Genomic DNA, 12,778 nt, shown 5'->3' on the forward strand with positions numbered 1-12,778 from the left:
TTTATAGCTGACACATGGAACATTTCACATAAAGTAGAATTTACATGTCTGGGCTTTAGAAGTTGGAATATGTGTATACCTAGGTCTAGCAAAATACCATCTGAGTGCCTTGTCATAGCGTGGCGTGACGAGGCTTAAATCACACCCTCATGGGCACAGTCTCTGACAGTCCATTTTACTTATTACAGGGATAACCTACACTTTAGAATAATACTTGTATCTCCCTAAAACTTTAGGGTTTTTAGCAAGCATTTTCCCAAATATTCAGATCATTTTATCACTATAACATAGCTGCGGCAAGGTGGTAGATGTTTTTCACCCTACTTGGCCCGTGAGGGAGCTGGAATCCAAGTCAGTTCGGAACTAGGGCTGCAACTGCCAGGTCTTGGGATTACCAGGCTGGTGGCTACCTTACTATTCACACGCCAGGATCAGCATGGCCCCAGACAGGTGGCATAAAGGGATTTCACAGTCCTTGTGTGATGCAGGCTGTCTGGGCACCAGGATGGACCTTATAACCCTCAACCCTGCAGATGTCACCAGGCAGAGCATCAGGGGCAGGGGGTGGGCTGGACATTGTGGAGCAAAAGCTAATACCACACAACAGTCCCTCCCCGTGCTCCGCCCACTCTCTCGAAAGGCTCTGCACAGCCTGGGCACACACACTGGACGCCCGCTAAGACTTGCTGATGAACTGGGAACTGATCAGGTAGACAGGGCTCTGCCTGCCTGAGCCCCTCCTGTCTGCACGGGTCAGCCCCAAGGGGAGCCAGGCGGAAGGAGGAGCTCCAGCTCCCTTTCTCATGCTTCTTAATTTTGCAGGGCGCAAGGTGCTCAGAGTGCTTCTAGGGAGAGTGGTTCACTCCATCTACAATGCTGCTAGTGCCCTTGTTCCCCCTCGAATGAATCTACTGGATGCAACAAATGTGGACTGACCCCCTTTCCCTGGTTCGCACTCGGCCCTCTTTTCCCTGGCCCCAAGCAGCCTTCCACTGGCTGGCATCCCCCTTTGGGCATGGGACGTTCACCAGTGTCACCAGTCAGACTCAGAGCAGACACGGTACAGGTGAGGGCACCAGCAGCAGCCGCCATACGCTCAGGGCATAGCTGGCTGTGGGGTCTCCCACCTGTGCCCTCACAGAACCATCGTGGGGACAAGGGTGCACATCAGTAACTCCATGTACAGCTGGAAAGACTGAGGCACACAGCACTCGGATGACTTCCACGGTCACACAGCTGGTGAGTGACAACATTCACACGGACACACAATTAACTCCCAGCCCTCATAGCTTTAATTGGATCTTTTGAAATACTGTTCGCACCAAACGGCGATTCCGCATAGACTTCCCCACTCTTCCTCAGGGGAAGGAGATAGAGATGGGGTGAGATACAGGAAACTACAAATTATCCTTAGTCTTTCAAAATAAATTTGTGTCTGGATTTCGAAAGTGTGTGGAGATTCAAGGGCAGGGCCTCTAGTCTCTTCTAAGTCAGACTGAATGAAAACAACCACGATATAGGACACAAAGTTTGCTACTTACATTCACTTCAGTTATAGCAATATCAACGACGCTACCAACAACAATTAAGGCATCAAAAGTGTTCCATGCATCAGTGAAATAGTGCTGTTAGGGCAAGCATTCAGAAGCCACAGAGGAGAGGAAGCACCACAGGAAAAAAGAAGAAAAGGACAGTGTTATAAAAGGGGAACGTTCTAGCATCGCGCCACACGGCTACTTGAAACATCCCCCTAAAATAAACATGTTAAAGATACGCCACTGTGGGTATCACTTCTGACACAGCAAATGAAAACAATTAGAGACATCCTATCTTACCTTGCCTACTAGTGACCAGGGTAAATGCTGCAAAAAGGCCTATCCTACAAAAGGTGATTTGTGTCTACAAAAGGCCCTGGGATAAGGCTCTACCCTGAAATGCTTCTTGCCTACAGCTCTCATTAGGAAATCCTAGATTCAGATCAAGTGACTGGGATCTGTGACTTGTCCAGGTGATGCCACTGCAGGGCAGGGAGCGGAGTATGCACAGACAGAGAAGAGAGGACACAGGTGGCGGCCACGCCAGGTGCATACTCACGTCTGCTTCGCTGAGGGCCACGTCTATAATGCTGCCGATTACGATGAGGGAGTCAAACGTGTTCCAGGCGTCACTAAAATACCCCTGGACAGAGCAGGCGAGGGCAGACGTTTATGAGCATGTATGAATGACCCGCCGCACGGACCATATAGGGGCGAATCCGAGTCCCTGCCGCACCCATGGCACCCAGGTGGAGTGGGAAAGCCAAAGGGGAGGTAACAATACTGTCCACTGGTGGAAAGGTGCACAGCAGGGTGGTTGTGCACCTTTATGTGTGAGAGAAGGTGCACGCACACACACACATGCACGCGCGCACGCACACACACTCATGGTCCTGAGTGGCACCAAACCAGGCAGAATACCTGCAGGGCCGAGGAAGGCAATTTGGCAACCTTGTCCTAGGACCCAGAGGGATGATCCCAAACCCTCATGAGCTGATGGACTCCTTCCTTAGAATCTCCACTCACCCCACTTAAAGAGCACTGTCACCAGGCATTGCACACATTTCCATTTCTGTGCTCCTTCAAAGGGACCAGCAACGCTCTCCAGTCCTTGCAAGTCCAGCCTGTATTACAAAGGCCATGCCTTGTGGCAGGATGACTGACACAAGTCCCTGTCTTCAAAGAACTCTCAGTGTAGAGGACACAGACGGGTAGATAATGGCTTACAGGGACACAGGCACCGTGAGGCACAGTGTCGTGGCAGAGACACTGGCTCCTGGTTGTGGGGGTGGTGCTTAGTGAGGGGAAGTCAAGGCAGGTTCTATAGTAGAAAAGAGTATGGAATGAAGAGGATGTTCCAGGGCTCCCCTGTCCTCCACAGAAGCCAACAGGCTCCTTCTTCCATCTCAGGTTTTGCTTTCTTTCCCTCCCACCTTTCACCCTCTAGGCTGAGAGGAGTCCTTCCCATCCTGCAAAAATAGCACCAGGTTCCTCCCCACCTCCTGATGTCTCTACAATCCTAACTGCCTAACCCCAACTCCATCTGTTCAACTTCACCCTTCTTCAAGGTCAGATAAATGCTCCTTGATGGAACCTTCCCAGCCCCGGCTGTCTGCACTCCCTCATGCTGACTCTGAATCTCTTATGTACTGATTGCTGAACGTGGGGTCTTTGTCTGCAGCTCTACCAACCAAAAGCCCTGAAGGATGATGACTGTGCTACATATTCAGTCCCCCAACTTCTCTAACCCCATTATCTAGCCAGACCCTTGAACCCAGTCAGTGCTTGGCATGTGCAATGTCTCCTTTGTCCACCAACTTGTACCCTGCCTGTCATCCAGCTTTGGTTGTTTGTTCAGGTCCTCCTATCTTGCAACAATTTTGAGAGTACAACATCCCCACAATTGTGACTTAAAATCTTTATGTATGTGCCAGACATTTTATATCTTCTTCTAGCATCAGCACGGCAGGTGCTAAATGAGTGCCTGTGGTCTCTCGACACCCCTGGGAAGCTCCTGGTTGGAGAGGGAGGTGGGGAGATACTGCACAGAGAGCCAAAGGGGCAAGGGACTGGCTGTCAAGATCAACAGCTCTGTCTATAAACCAACTGTGTTTTTCCAAAGAGTCTGGACACTTTTTAGAAACGAAAATTCAGGTACAAATTATATACAACAGGGCCCAGCATGTTTACAACTGGTTACATTTAGAGCTGCATTAAGAAAATCAGAACGAAAAGTACTTTGAGGTGTCAGGTCCCAGAAACTTGTGATGAAACGCAGACCCAGAAGCAGCCACTGCAGAGCCACAGCCTTTGCGACAGTATAGAAGATGTGGACGTGCGGACTGTCCTAACAGCTGGAGTAGAGACGTTTATTCTAGTCACCGTTCATCAGTCCAGGTGCATTTACGGGGGAGCTACGACACTGACTTAGGGTTTGCTTCTTAAATTTCATCTTAATAATGTAAGATCCCCCCACCCAACCGCCGTGGTTTCTAACCAACTCTCCACCTTTCTCCCCGCCCTACAATCACAGTGCCTCTCTCCCATTTTACCCTCACTGACTGCTACCCTCCCTGGCCCATCTATCAGCAGACCAAAGGAATTTGTGAGCTCCATATCTGACAATCTATGTATAAAAGTCTAATGGGAAGGTCTATTTTAAAAACAGCACAGCTTATGCTTTCTAGCTTTCCTTTGCATGAATTCATGATTCTTGACTGGCAAAACTGAGCAGAGATGGGCTGCCTTTGAGGTCTAGACCAGCAGTCAGAGGTGAGATCAAGAGCTAGCCTCAGGTTGTAAGAGAACACAGCAGAGTTTCCTTCATCCAGGAAGTCTCCTAACAAGAAAGCCAGCTGAATCAATGTGCTTAGTGTTAGAGCTGACAGCCCCTGTTGCGAATGGATAACAAGCAATTCTCCGACTGGTGGCAGTGCCACAGACCACACTTGGAGGGGCAGAGCCTGCCCTTTTCTTCCCGGAGTTAAGAGTAACTCAAAAGCCAAAGAAAGTGCAGAGATCCTTCCCCTCCCCTCTAGGGAGGTATTTATACCTTGATCAAACATTTGGTCACGAGTAGCAACTAGAGCTCCAGAGTACTGACAGGGCAGAGGAGACCCAGGGTCCGCCCTTCGCACCTGCTGTGGAGTGTGCCCCAGCCCCGCCTGCATTTGTACCGTGTGCACCGCTTCTCTCTGTTATTTATGTCATTTCCCAGAGGCCAAACCCACCACATGGGTGCTGGAGGCCAGCCTCTTGCTTTGAGATTTTATTCCTGAACAGCTCCTCTCTCCCTCTTCTCCAGAATTATCAGTGTTCTCTCCTTTAGGCCATTTCCATCGGCCTATAAGATATCCTCAATGCTGGTGTGCTGTGATGGATAAAATCCCTTTAAATCAGCACAATAGGGGTTTAACATTTCCTTGGGATGTTGGAAATTTTTGGCAATTTCATTGACTCTCTCTCCAGAAACCCCTTACACTCACAAAACTTTGCCCAAATCAGAATGATTGATGGACTGAAGGGTGATGGACACCCTTAATCTAGGAAGCAGGAGGCAGGTGACTGAAATCACAGGCCCTGACCAGGTGGCTCTGACAGGAGTCCAGGGGAGGGAGAAAATGCCAGCCCTCCCATTCTTCCCACATACTGTTTCCCTATTTAGTAGCCTCTTGTTTAATAAAATCACTGTCAAGTGGTATGACTCAGTTCCCCCACCCTTCACCCACCAAAGGCACCATATTGCCTTTGTAACCAGAAGATAAGATAAGACAAGACATGACTCCTAACAGAGGGCCAGCCCCTCTCCCTGCTCTCTCCTCTTGGCCTATGATGATGTGTTCTGCAACTGAATTCTGAGGCCAGAACCTCTCAAGTGGAACCACCAGTCAAATCTATATTATTTTTGTGTCCAGCTCTACCTGTCTGAAAAGACCAAGCAAGTCAGCCACATGCAATAATATGTGTTACGCAGAAACATTTCTGACTCTGACTCTTAAAATTATAAATCAGACTAACGTGGGCCTCAGGGTCAGGAAGCACCATTATTTCTAAGAACACTATTCTCACCATCCATCAATATTTGTCTCCTGCTGGACAGTGGGTTCCCAGAAGGCACACCTCTTCTTATTCCTGGACCCCTTGCCAGGATATGACACAGGTGTGGCACATGGTAAGGGGGCAATGTTTGTGGAATGGTTGCAAATGGGAAACAAGAAAAGTGGCCCAAGTCCAGATTCCTTTTGCTGCCTAGATTCACTCTCATCTGCAGATTGGAAGAAGCCTGTATAAATAATGTGCCTTTTGTCATTGACCATGGCAGCCAGATCTCTTCCCTGTTTCTGGCAGGGATTATTTGGGTAGCATCTGACCCAAGTGATAACCCAAAGTGCCAACTTTTGGCAGAAACTATGCCTAACAGCTTTCTAACTAGCAAAAGCCTTTCCAAAGGTAAGTGGGGGATTAAGGGAAGATGTGTTCCACTCTGCTCTACCCAGATACCCTGCGATAGAAAAGCAGGTATCATCTCATGTCCAGAGGCTGCACCTTCAGGATCATCCCTTTATTCCTTTCTTTATTCCACCAATCTTACTGAGCTACCACCAGGAAACAGGCATCACATGAGGCACCACACAGCCAGAGACAGAAGACTCAGCCTGAGACCTCAAGCAGCTGCTTACCAACAAACAGAGAGGCAGACATGGAGTAGTGTTGGTAACGATGGTGCATAGTAGGCCCCCAACAGATGCACGAGCAGACGAGAGGGCTGGCTCTGGCTGGGCTGGTGAGGATGCTGTCTCACAGGAGAGAACACTTCCCTCAGGCCTTCAAGGATAACAAAGAGGAAGCAGGGCATCCAGGCAGAGGCGCATGGGCAGGGAGAGGTCTAGCATGCCAACACTCTGGGATGGGGTGGGGAAGAAGAAATGGCAGGGAGGGAATGGCAGGAAATAAGGCAGAAATACACGGGGGCCAGTGCTTCATGGAGGACTCTGAATATTTGACTAAGAAAATGGTATATGCTTTCTCAAGCAATAGGTGGCCAGTGCCAAAATATCACTGCAAGAGTGGTCTGGTCAGCTTTGGGCTTACAAAGGGAGTAGGTAGAAGGGCTGAGGCCAGAGGCAGGGAGACCATTTTGAAGGCAGCCAGGCACAGTAGCTCAGGAGAGAGAAGGGCAGTGCAGGTCCGCATGCCACAGAGGTAGCCACTAATGCTCTGGTATGTATGCATCTTACCAGGCAAGAAGGGGACCAGGAGAGGGCTCTGGGAAACCTCAATGTCAAAAGGACAGGATGGAGCCCAACAAGAAGCCCAACGTAAAGTTCCTAAGACAGTAATATTTGGTTTCAAGTATTATTTGCCATTAAAAGTAAATCTCCTAGAATAGATGGGGTCATGAAGAACTGAAAAAAACAGTATCAAATTCTCTCTCCGGCAGGTGGAAAAGGTACTCTAGGAAGATCATGAAGAAGCTTCACTCCTGCAGGGGACCCTGGAGCAGCAAACAGAGCCCTTGAAGGCAGACGGGACCAGAGGAGCCAGTGCCCATTCTGCATCAGCTCTGCCCAGCAGCATTAGGACAGCACCAAAACTCTTTCTTCTTTCCCCAGACCTAATTTCTCCTTACTTTTTCCAGCCCAAGTAGCTAGGAGTATAAATTAGTATATTTTCAGGGTAGAATCAAGATCAAAGTGCTTTAAAGGACTAAGATGGGAACACAGCATGGCTCACTGGAGAAGGCCGGTAACCGCAGCAAACAACCTGGCCTAGAATGCAGCCTGGATGAAACGCCAGGTGGTAACATCCCACAAAGAGGGAATCCCACACAGACCAGGCTCTTCTTACTCCACAGAAGTGCTCTCTATACCTGCTGTAGCCAGCGCTTTGAAAAAGGCCCTTCTTAGTCAATCTTCCTCCTTGGAGCAAGAGAACTTGTTGGAGAATTCCAGCAGCTGGAGGGAAAGGCTTGGAGAATGGGGCTTGTGTCTCACCTAAACTAGGGCCTGCTTTTGAAAACCCTACAGAGGCCCGGTCGACCCCAAGTTGAAAGTATGACCTAGGCTGCACCAGGTCAATGCCCAGCTGGTGGACTTTCCCTTCGGGAACCCACAATCAGCTAAATCACCTGCTTGCTTTTCCAGGATGCTTTTGCACTTCGGCTACTAACCACCTTCCGCTCTTGCCTGACCAGTGCTCCAAAACACCTCTTCCCATGCCGTGAGATGGCCTCTTCCACCATGGAGGCTCCCAGAGGGGAGTTTCCTCCCTCGGTCCCCCTCCCACTTCCCTCCGGGCTAGCAGAGGCTGGGTCATCTCATCTCCCATGGCCTTAGGCCATTTCCCTCTAAATATGCTCTCTTAGGAGGCCCGGTTTCTGCATCAGGCTCCTTTATATAAAATAAGTCCTTAAGGTCAGATTTCTCAACTTTCTTTAACTCTTCCTTCGGAGAAGGAATGTCTTCTCACCTACCAGTAAGAATTTTGTCTTACCTCACTTTGTATATTTATTTTATGAAGCAACTGAAACCCTGCCATCCTGTGTCCCCTAACAGAGATACTGACGAGTCCTCCTAGAAGGTATGCCTGACTCGGTGGAGAACCCTGCCATGAGGAACCCTGTTAGAAAGCTCCTCCCACGAGACAAAGGCTCTCCTGAGATGAGGCTGAGGTCCCATGTGGCCATCTCCTCAGAATATTCCTCCTTCTGCAGCCTCGAAAACCTTGTTCTTCAGCCCGACTACCCCACTGACCAAGAGGGAGGAGTCCTCCCTGGCTTCTTTGTGACCACTTGCCTGGGCTGGGCTTGTGAACACTAAAGAGAAGAACAAGAAAAAAAGGGCAGGAAAAATTTTAAGGAGGGCATTGCTTCTTGGTGAACTGATACTCTCCCACTCAACCAGGCACACGATATAAACTCAGCCTCCCCTGGCCATGGGGAATGCAGCGACAGTGCTCTTCAAGTGTGGAGATGCTGCTGCTACTGTCTTAAAAGCTCTCCCAATTGTAATGTGAGGTTGTCTAATGCTATGAAGATTTCTTGCTGAGTAAAACTACAAGCAGTACAATTTCCAGCGGAAATCAACCATTTAAAAACTCTGATCTATCAGTACTAATTATAACTTAGCTACTCATTTCCCTTTGGTATCACCTGTCTGTTCGCATGCCACTGAACTCTCTTCCCAGGTTTGGAGGTCTTCCGGGCAACTGTCAGCCTACTGGGCAGTGCGCTACTGTCAATGCACTGGCCTGCTGAAGGGAGCAAGCACAAACATGCACGCGCGCACACACACACACACACACTCTCTCACACACACACACTCTCACTCACACACACACACGCGCACACACACACACACTCACACGCACACACACACTCACACACACACAACACACACACACACACACTCACACACACACACACCATGGGTGAATGTGTTTCTCTTCAGCCTGGAACAAGCTTTCAAAAACTTCAGGCTTAATCACCTGGCAAGGGAAGACATGGCCTAGGTATCCAGGAAATGTTCCACAGAGAGGCTCCATGTCACGTTTCTCAAGTACCTTCAATGTTCTTATTTTGCAACCTTTTCCATCAGTCCAGACAAATATTGTTCAAAGAAGTAAAGGTGAGAGGGAAGCAAACCAAAATCTCAAAGGAAATTAAGATGAATTTGGAAAAGGAGGAAATGCTTATGTATGTAGATATGGACAAGTCACAGTAGATAATAACATCTGGCCATGCATAAGGTGCCAAATTTGACCCCACTGCAATCACCCCAATTAATCACTTACAAATGTCCTTTCTTTTTGGTCCACAAAGATCTGACAAAGATTGCATAGAGATTAATTCAAATTAAAGAAAGGAACAGTTTGGAATTAGAATTTCATGTAACTATGGAGTATGTGAAACCATCCATTTCATAATCCATGTCTAACTTAATTAAATCAGTGTCGTCAGATACCTTACACAGAGATAACTAACTGGGTCACTGAACTCTGTCATCTCTAACTCTGAGTTTTTGACTGTACTGGGAAAGAAACTGAGGGCCAAATATCCCACATTTCAGCTTGATGTGGCTCCTCTGTCCAGGGTTTTTGAGTGAGGGACCATCCTTGCTTGATGATGAGGAGGCAGTGGTGTGGGTAGGAGCAGCAGTGGCCGACAGTCTGCGGCGTGGAGCTACATGCCAGGCACTCTGTTAAGCAGTGCGTACATGGTAATTCTTTACTCCTCATGACAACCCCATGAAACAGCACTATCAGCATCCTCATTTTATGGGTGAGGAAGTCGAGGCACAGAGAAGTAAGGAACTTGTTTCAGCTGTAAGTGCCAGAGTAGAGATTTGAATCCAGTCCAGTTCCACAACTATGCAATGTGACACTGAACTACACTGCCCCTTATCTGGCAGCCGCTGACAAGTGGGGAACCGAATTCACTCCCTCCCAGAGGGGATACAACGTGTTGTGTCGTCCAGCACAGTTGAACACATTTCATGTCTCATTTCGTGTTAAAGTTGGAGAAATTTTTCTAAATTAAGCAAACAAAAGATGGTATGGCTGTGAGAGGTCTGCAGCTGGTATCAGCACTTCCCTTAAAGGGTAAAAAGGATGCTGTAGACCAAGAACAAACAAAACCAAAGTCTTTAGACTAGATATCTGAAAGTATAATCAGGGTCAAATTCTTCCTGATGGGTTATGTTCAAACATTTTCTCTAGTGCTAGTAATGAGGCAGGTTTCCCTGACACAGCATGATACGTATTATTCTAGAAACAGAAAACTGGCTTTCAAAATAATCTCCAGTTTACAAATTTCCAATTCTAATCTCCCTTCTTCTGTTTCTCAGAATTGTTTTCATGAGGTTTTGTTCTTGCAGATTCATTCTCCCATATGTACACACATGCTCTAATCAGATTTTAATGTTCTCAGGTGGTAACCCAGTTAGTGGCCAGAACAATTTAGCATAATTCAGTAACACAAGACTAACAGGAAGCGGGTATTTCTCCAGGGTGACTCAGCAACAGCCTTTGAAAAGTGGGTTCTGTAACTCACCTTAGGCTTAAAGGCGATGACTTTCAAAACCATCTCGACGGTGAACACCCCGGTGAAGACCATGTTCAGGATGTCCATGGCGTCATTGAACATCTTGGACTGCTCGTAGTGCTATGGATGAAGACAGAGGGACTGTTCTCAGAGCCTCCGCCACGATCTCACGTGCTTGCACATGGAGGCTCCCAGCCCTCTGTGCCCCTGCGGGCATCCTCCACAGCCCAGCGCCCTCGCTCGGCAATTCCGCCGGCATTGCAAGGTCACATGGTGAACTCCCACAGAGTGCAGGCAGGTCTGTGACAAGATGAGGATGATTGAATGATGAAGGGGGAAAACATATCCATGTCCTCTGCTCAGGATAAAGGGAATTCACCCTTTCTTCTGGCAGGGCTTTATGTTGAGGGCCTTGACCAGAGCACAATGCAGATACCACCAAAATGTCTATGAATAAAGGTAGAATTTGGTGAGGGATAAATTTTATGCCATGTAAGTTTATGTTGAATAAAAGGCAGTGTTTTCTTGATTTAACACTTTTCCCTACATTAGCACACAGTCCTTTTCATTCAAAAAGAACTCTTAGATTAAGAAAAATGCCAGAAAATTTATCCCTATCTTTAGACCTACTGTCCAGACAGCACTGAGAGCTGGTTCGATGTACTGAAGTTCTTAAAGTCAGTGCAAAAGCTGGCTCTAGACCTTGGTCTTTGCTTCCTGTCCTCGTGGAGTATCGACTAGGCATGTAACTTTTGAAAACATTCACTGTTAATACCACACTATAATCTGACATGGCCAATTAAACTGAATTGCATTTTTTGCTTCCATTGGAATAAGAAGTAGCTGTAACTCAGGTCAAACTCAAAGCTTCATCAACCGGAAAATACCTTACTGCCATGCTGAGAGTCACCTGAGGACAGGAGTGTGACTTATGTTTTGTTTTCCAACATTGGGTGTTACTCTGTGACAGGCCCAGATCAAAGTGTCTGAGGGGGCCGGGCGCGGTGGCTCACACCTGTAATCCCAGCACTTTGGGAGGCTGAAGCGACCGATCACCTGAGGTCACGAGTTCAGGACCAGCCTGGCCAACATGGTGAAACCCTGTCTCTACTAAAAATACAAAAATTAGCTGGGCACGGTGGCATATGCCTGTAATCTCAGCTACTCAGAAGGCTGAGGCATGAGAATCACTTGAACCAGGAGGCAGAGGTTGCAGTGAGCCGAGATCGCGCTACTGCACTCCAGCCTGGGCTACAGAGCGAGACTGTCTCAAAAACAAAAAACGAAAAATAAAAAACGAAGTGTCTGAGGGGAATTATCTATAGCGTAAACCTTATCTCTAAGGTAGGTATGACAGATTTCCCCATTTTACTGAAAAAGAAAACAAGCCTCGGGGAATTTAAACAACTTTCCCCAAGTCACAGAAAAATCAGAGTAAAACCAGGATTGAAACAGCTGTGTATCTCCAGAGCTGAAGTTCTCAACCACTACCTGACCACAGGAGGCCCACGGTAAATGTTTACATAATTGAGCGCCACCGCCAGGCTCCACGGAAATGGTATCTACTGTCATGCTGTACGGATAATTTCTTCAACAAAAGAACGATCTTAAACTCCTACCGTGACAACTGTCAGCCAGAACGGAACTCTGGCCAACCTACAGCCCAGACTCATCAGAAAAATCAAAGCCCTCCTGTGAGGGCAGCATTCCACCCTCAGCATTTGGGGCACGGGGCTGTGCGGAATGCCCGGACCTGATCCCCACGGCTGTCTCCATTTTTACCTGCATGGCCAAGCAGAGTGTGTTGAGCATGATGAGGACAAACATCATGTATTCGAAAGGCGAAGAGTTCACCACGTACCAGAACTTGTACTGGTAGGGGTTTTTGGGGATGTATCTCCGCAAGGGACGTGCTTTCAAGGCGTATTCAACACACTGACGCTGCAACAGCAGAAAAGGGCAGAAACGGGGTTCTGAGCACTTCCAGGGAAGGAGGACCCCGTGGTCATCTGCTCTGAAAGAGCTCACCCTGCAGCTCCCGGGAAGGGGCCATGAACGATGGTGAAAATGATTACGAGTGACCCCCTTCCTGCCGCTGGCACCTCTCTTGAGTCACCGAGGGCCCTGCCTCCACCACCTTCTCTGACCCTCCCAGCAATCTCTGGGTAAGCTGGGTACCGACCCATGTGGCTTCCATTTTGCT

At 48.2% G+C, this 12,778-nt stretch overlaps 1 protein-coding gene across 17 annotated transcripts in view; it reads right to left on the reverse strand.

The window, feature by feature from the left end:
- CACNA1D (calcium voltage-gated channel subunit alpha1 D) overlaps positions 1–12,778 on the reverse strand; it is a 327,018-nt gene that overhangs the window by 49,672 nt on the left and 264,568 nt on the right. For 10 of the 17 annotated variants that reach the window (XM_021934311.2, XM_021934308.2, XM_021934312.2 and 7 more), the window contains 4 exons: positions 12,358–12,516; positions 10,585–10,695; positions 2,095–2,178; positions 1,542–1,625 (listed from right to left, as the gene is read on the reverse strand). In XM_021934311.2, coding sequence (XP_021790003.2) covers positions 1,542–1,625; positions 2,095–2,178; positions 10,585–10,695; positions 12,358–12,516 — 438 coding nt within the window. The remainder of the gene's footprint in view (positions 1–1,541; positions 1,626–2,094; positions 2,179–10,584; positions 10,696–12,357; positions 12,517–12,778) is intronic. The other 7 variants (XM_003894288.5, XM_021934318.2, XM_021934316.2 and 4 more) reach the window with 2 other exon arrangements.

Source organism: Papio anubis, chromosome 2 (genome assembly GCF_008728515.1).
Source record: "Papio anubis isolate 15944 chromosome 2, Panubis1.0, whole genome shotgun sequence".
Classification (NCBI taxonomy): domain Eukaryota; kingdom Metazoa; phylum Chordata; class Mammalia; order Primates; family Cercopithecidae; genus Papio; species Papio anubis.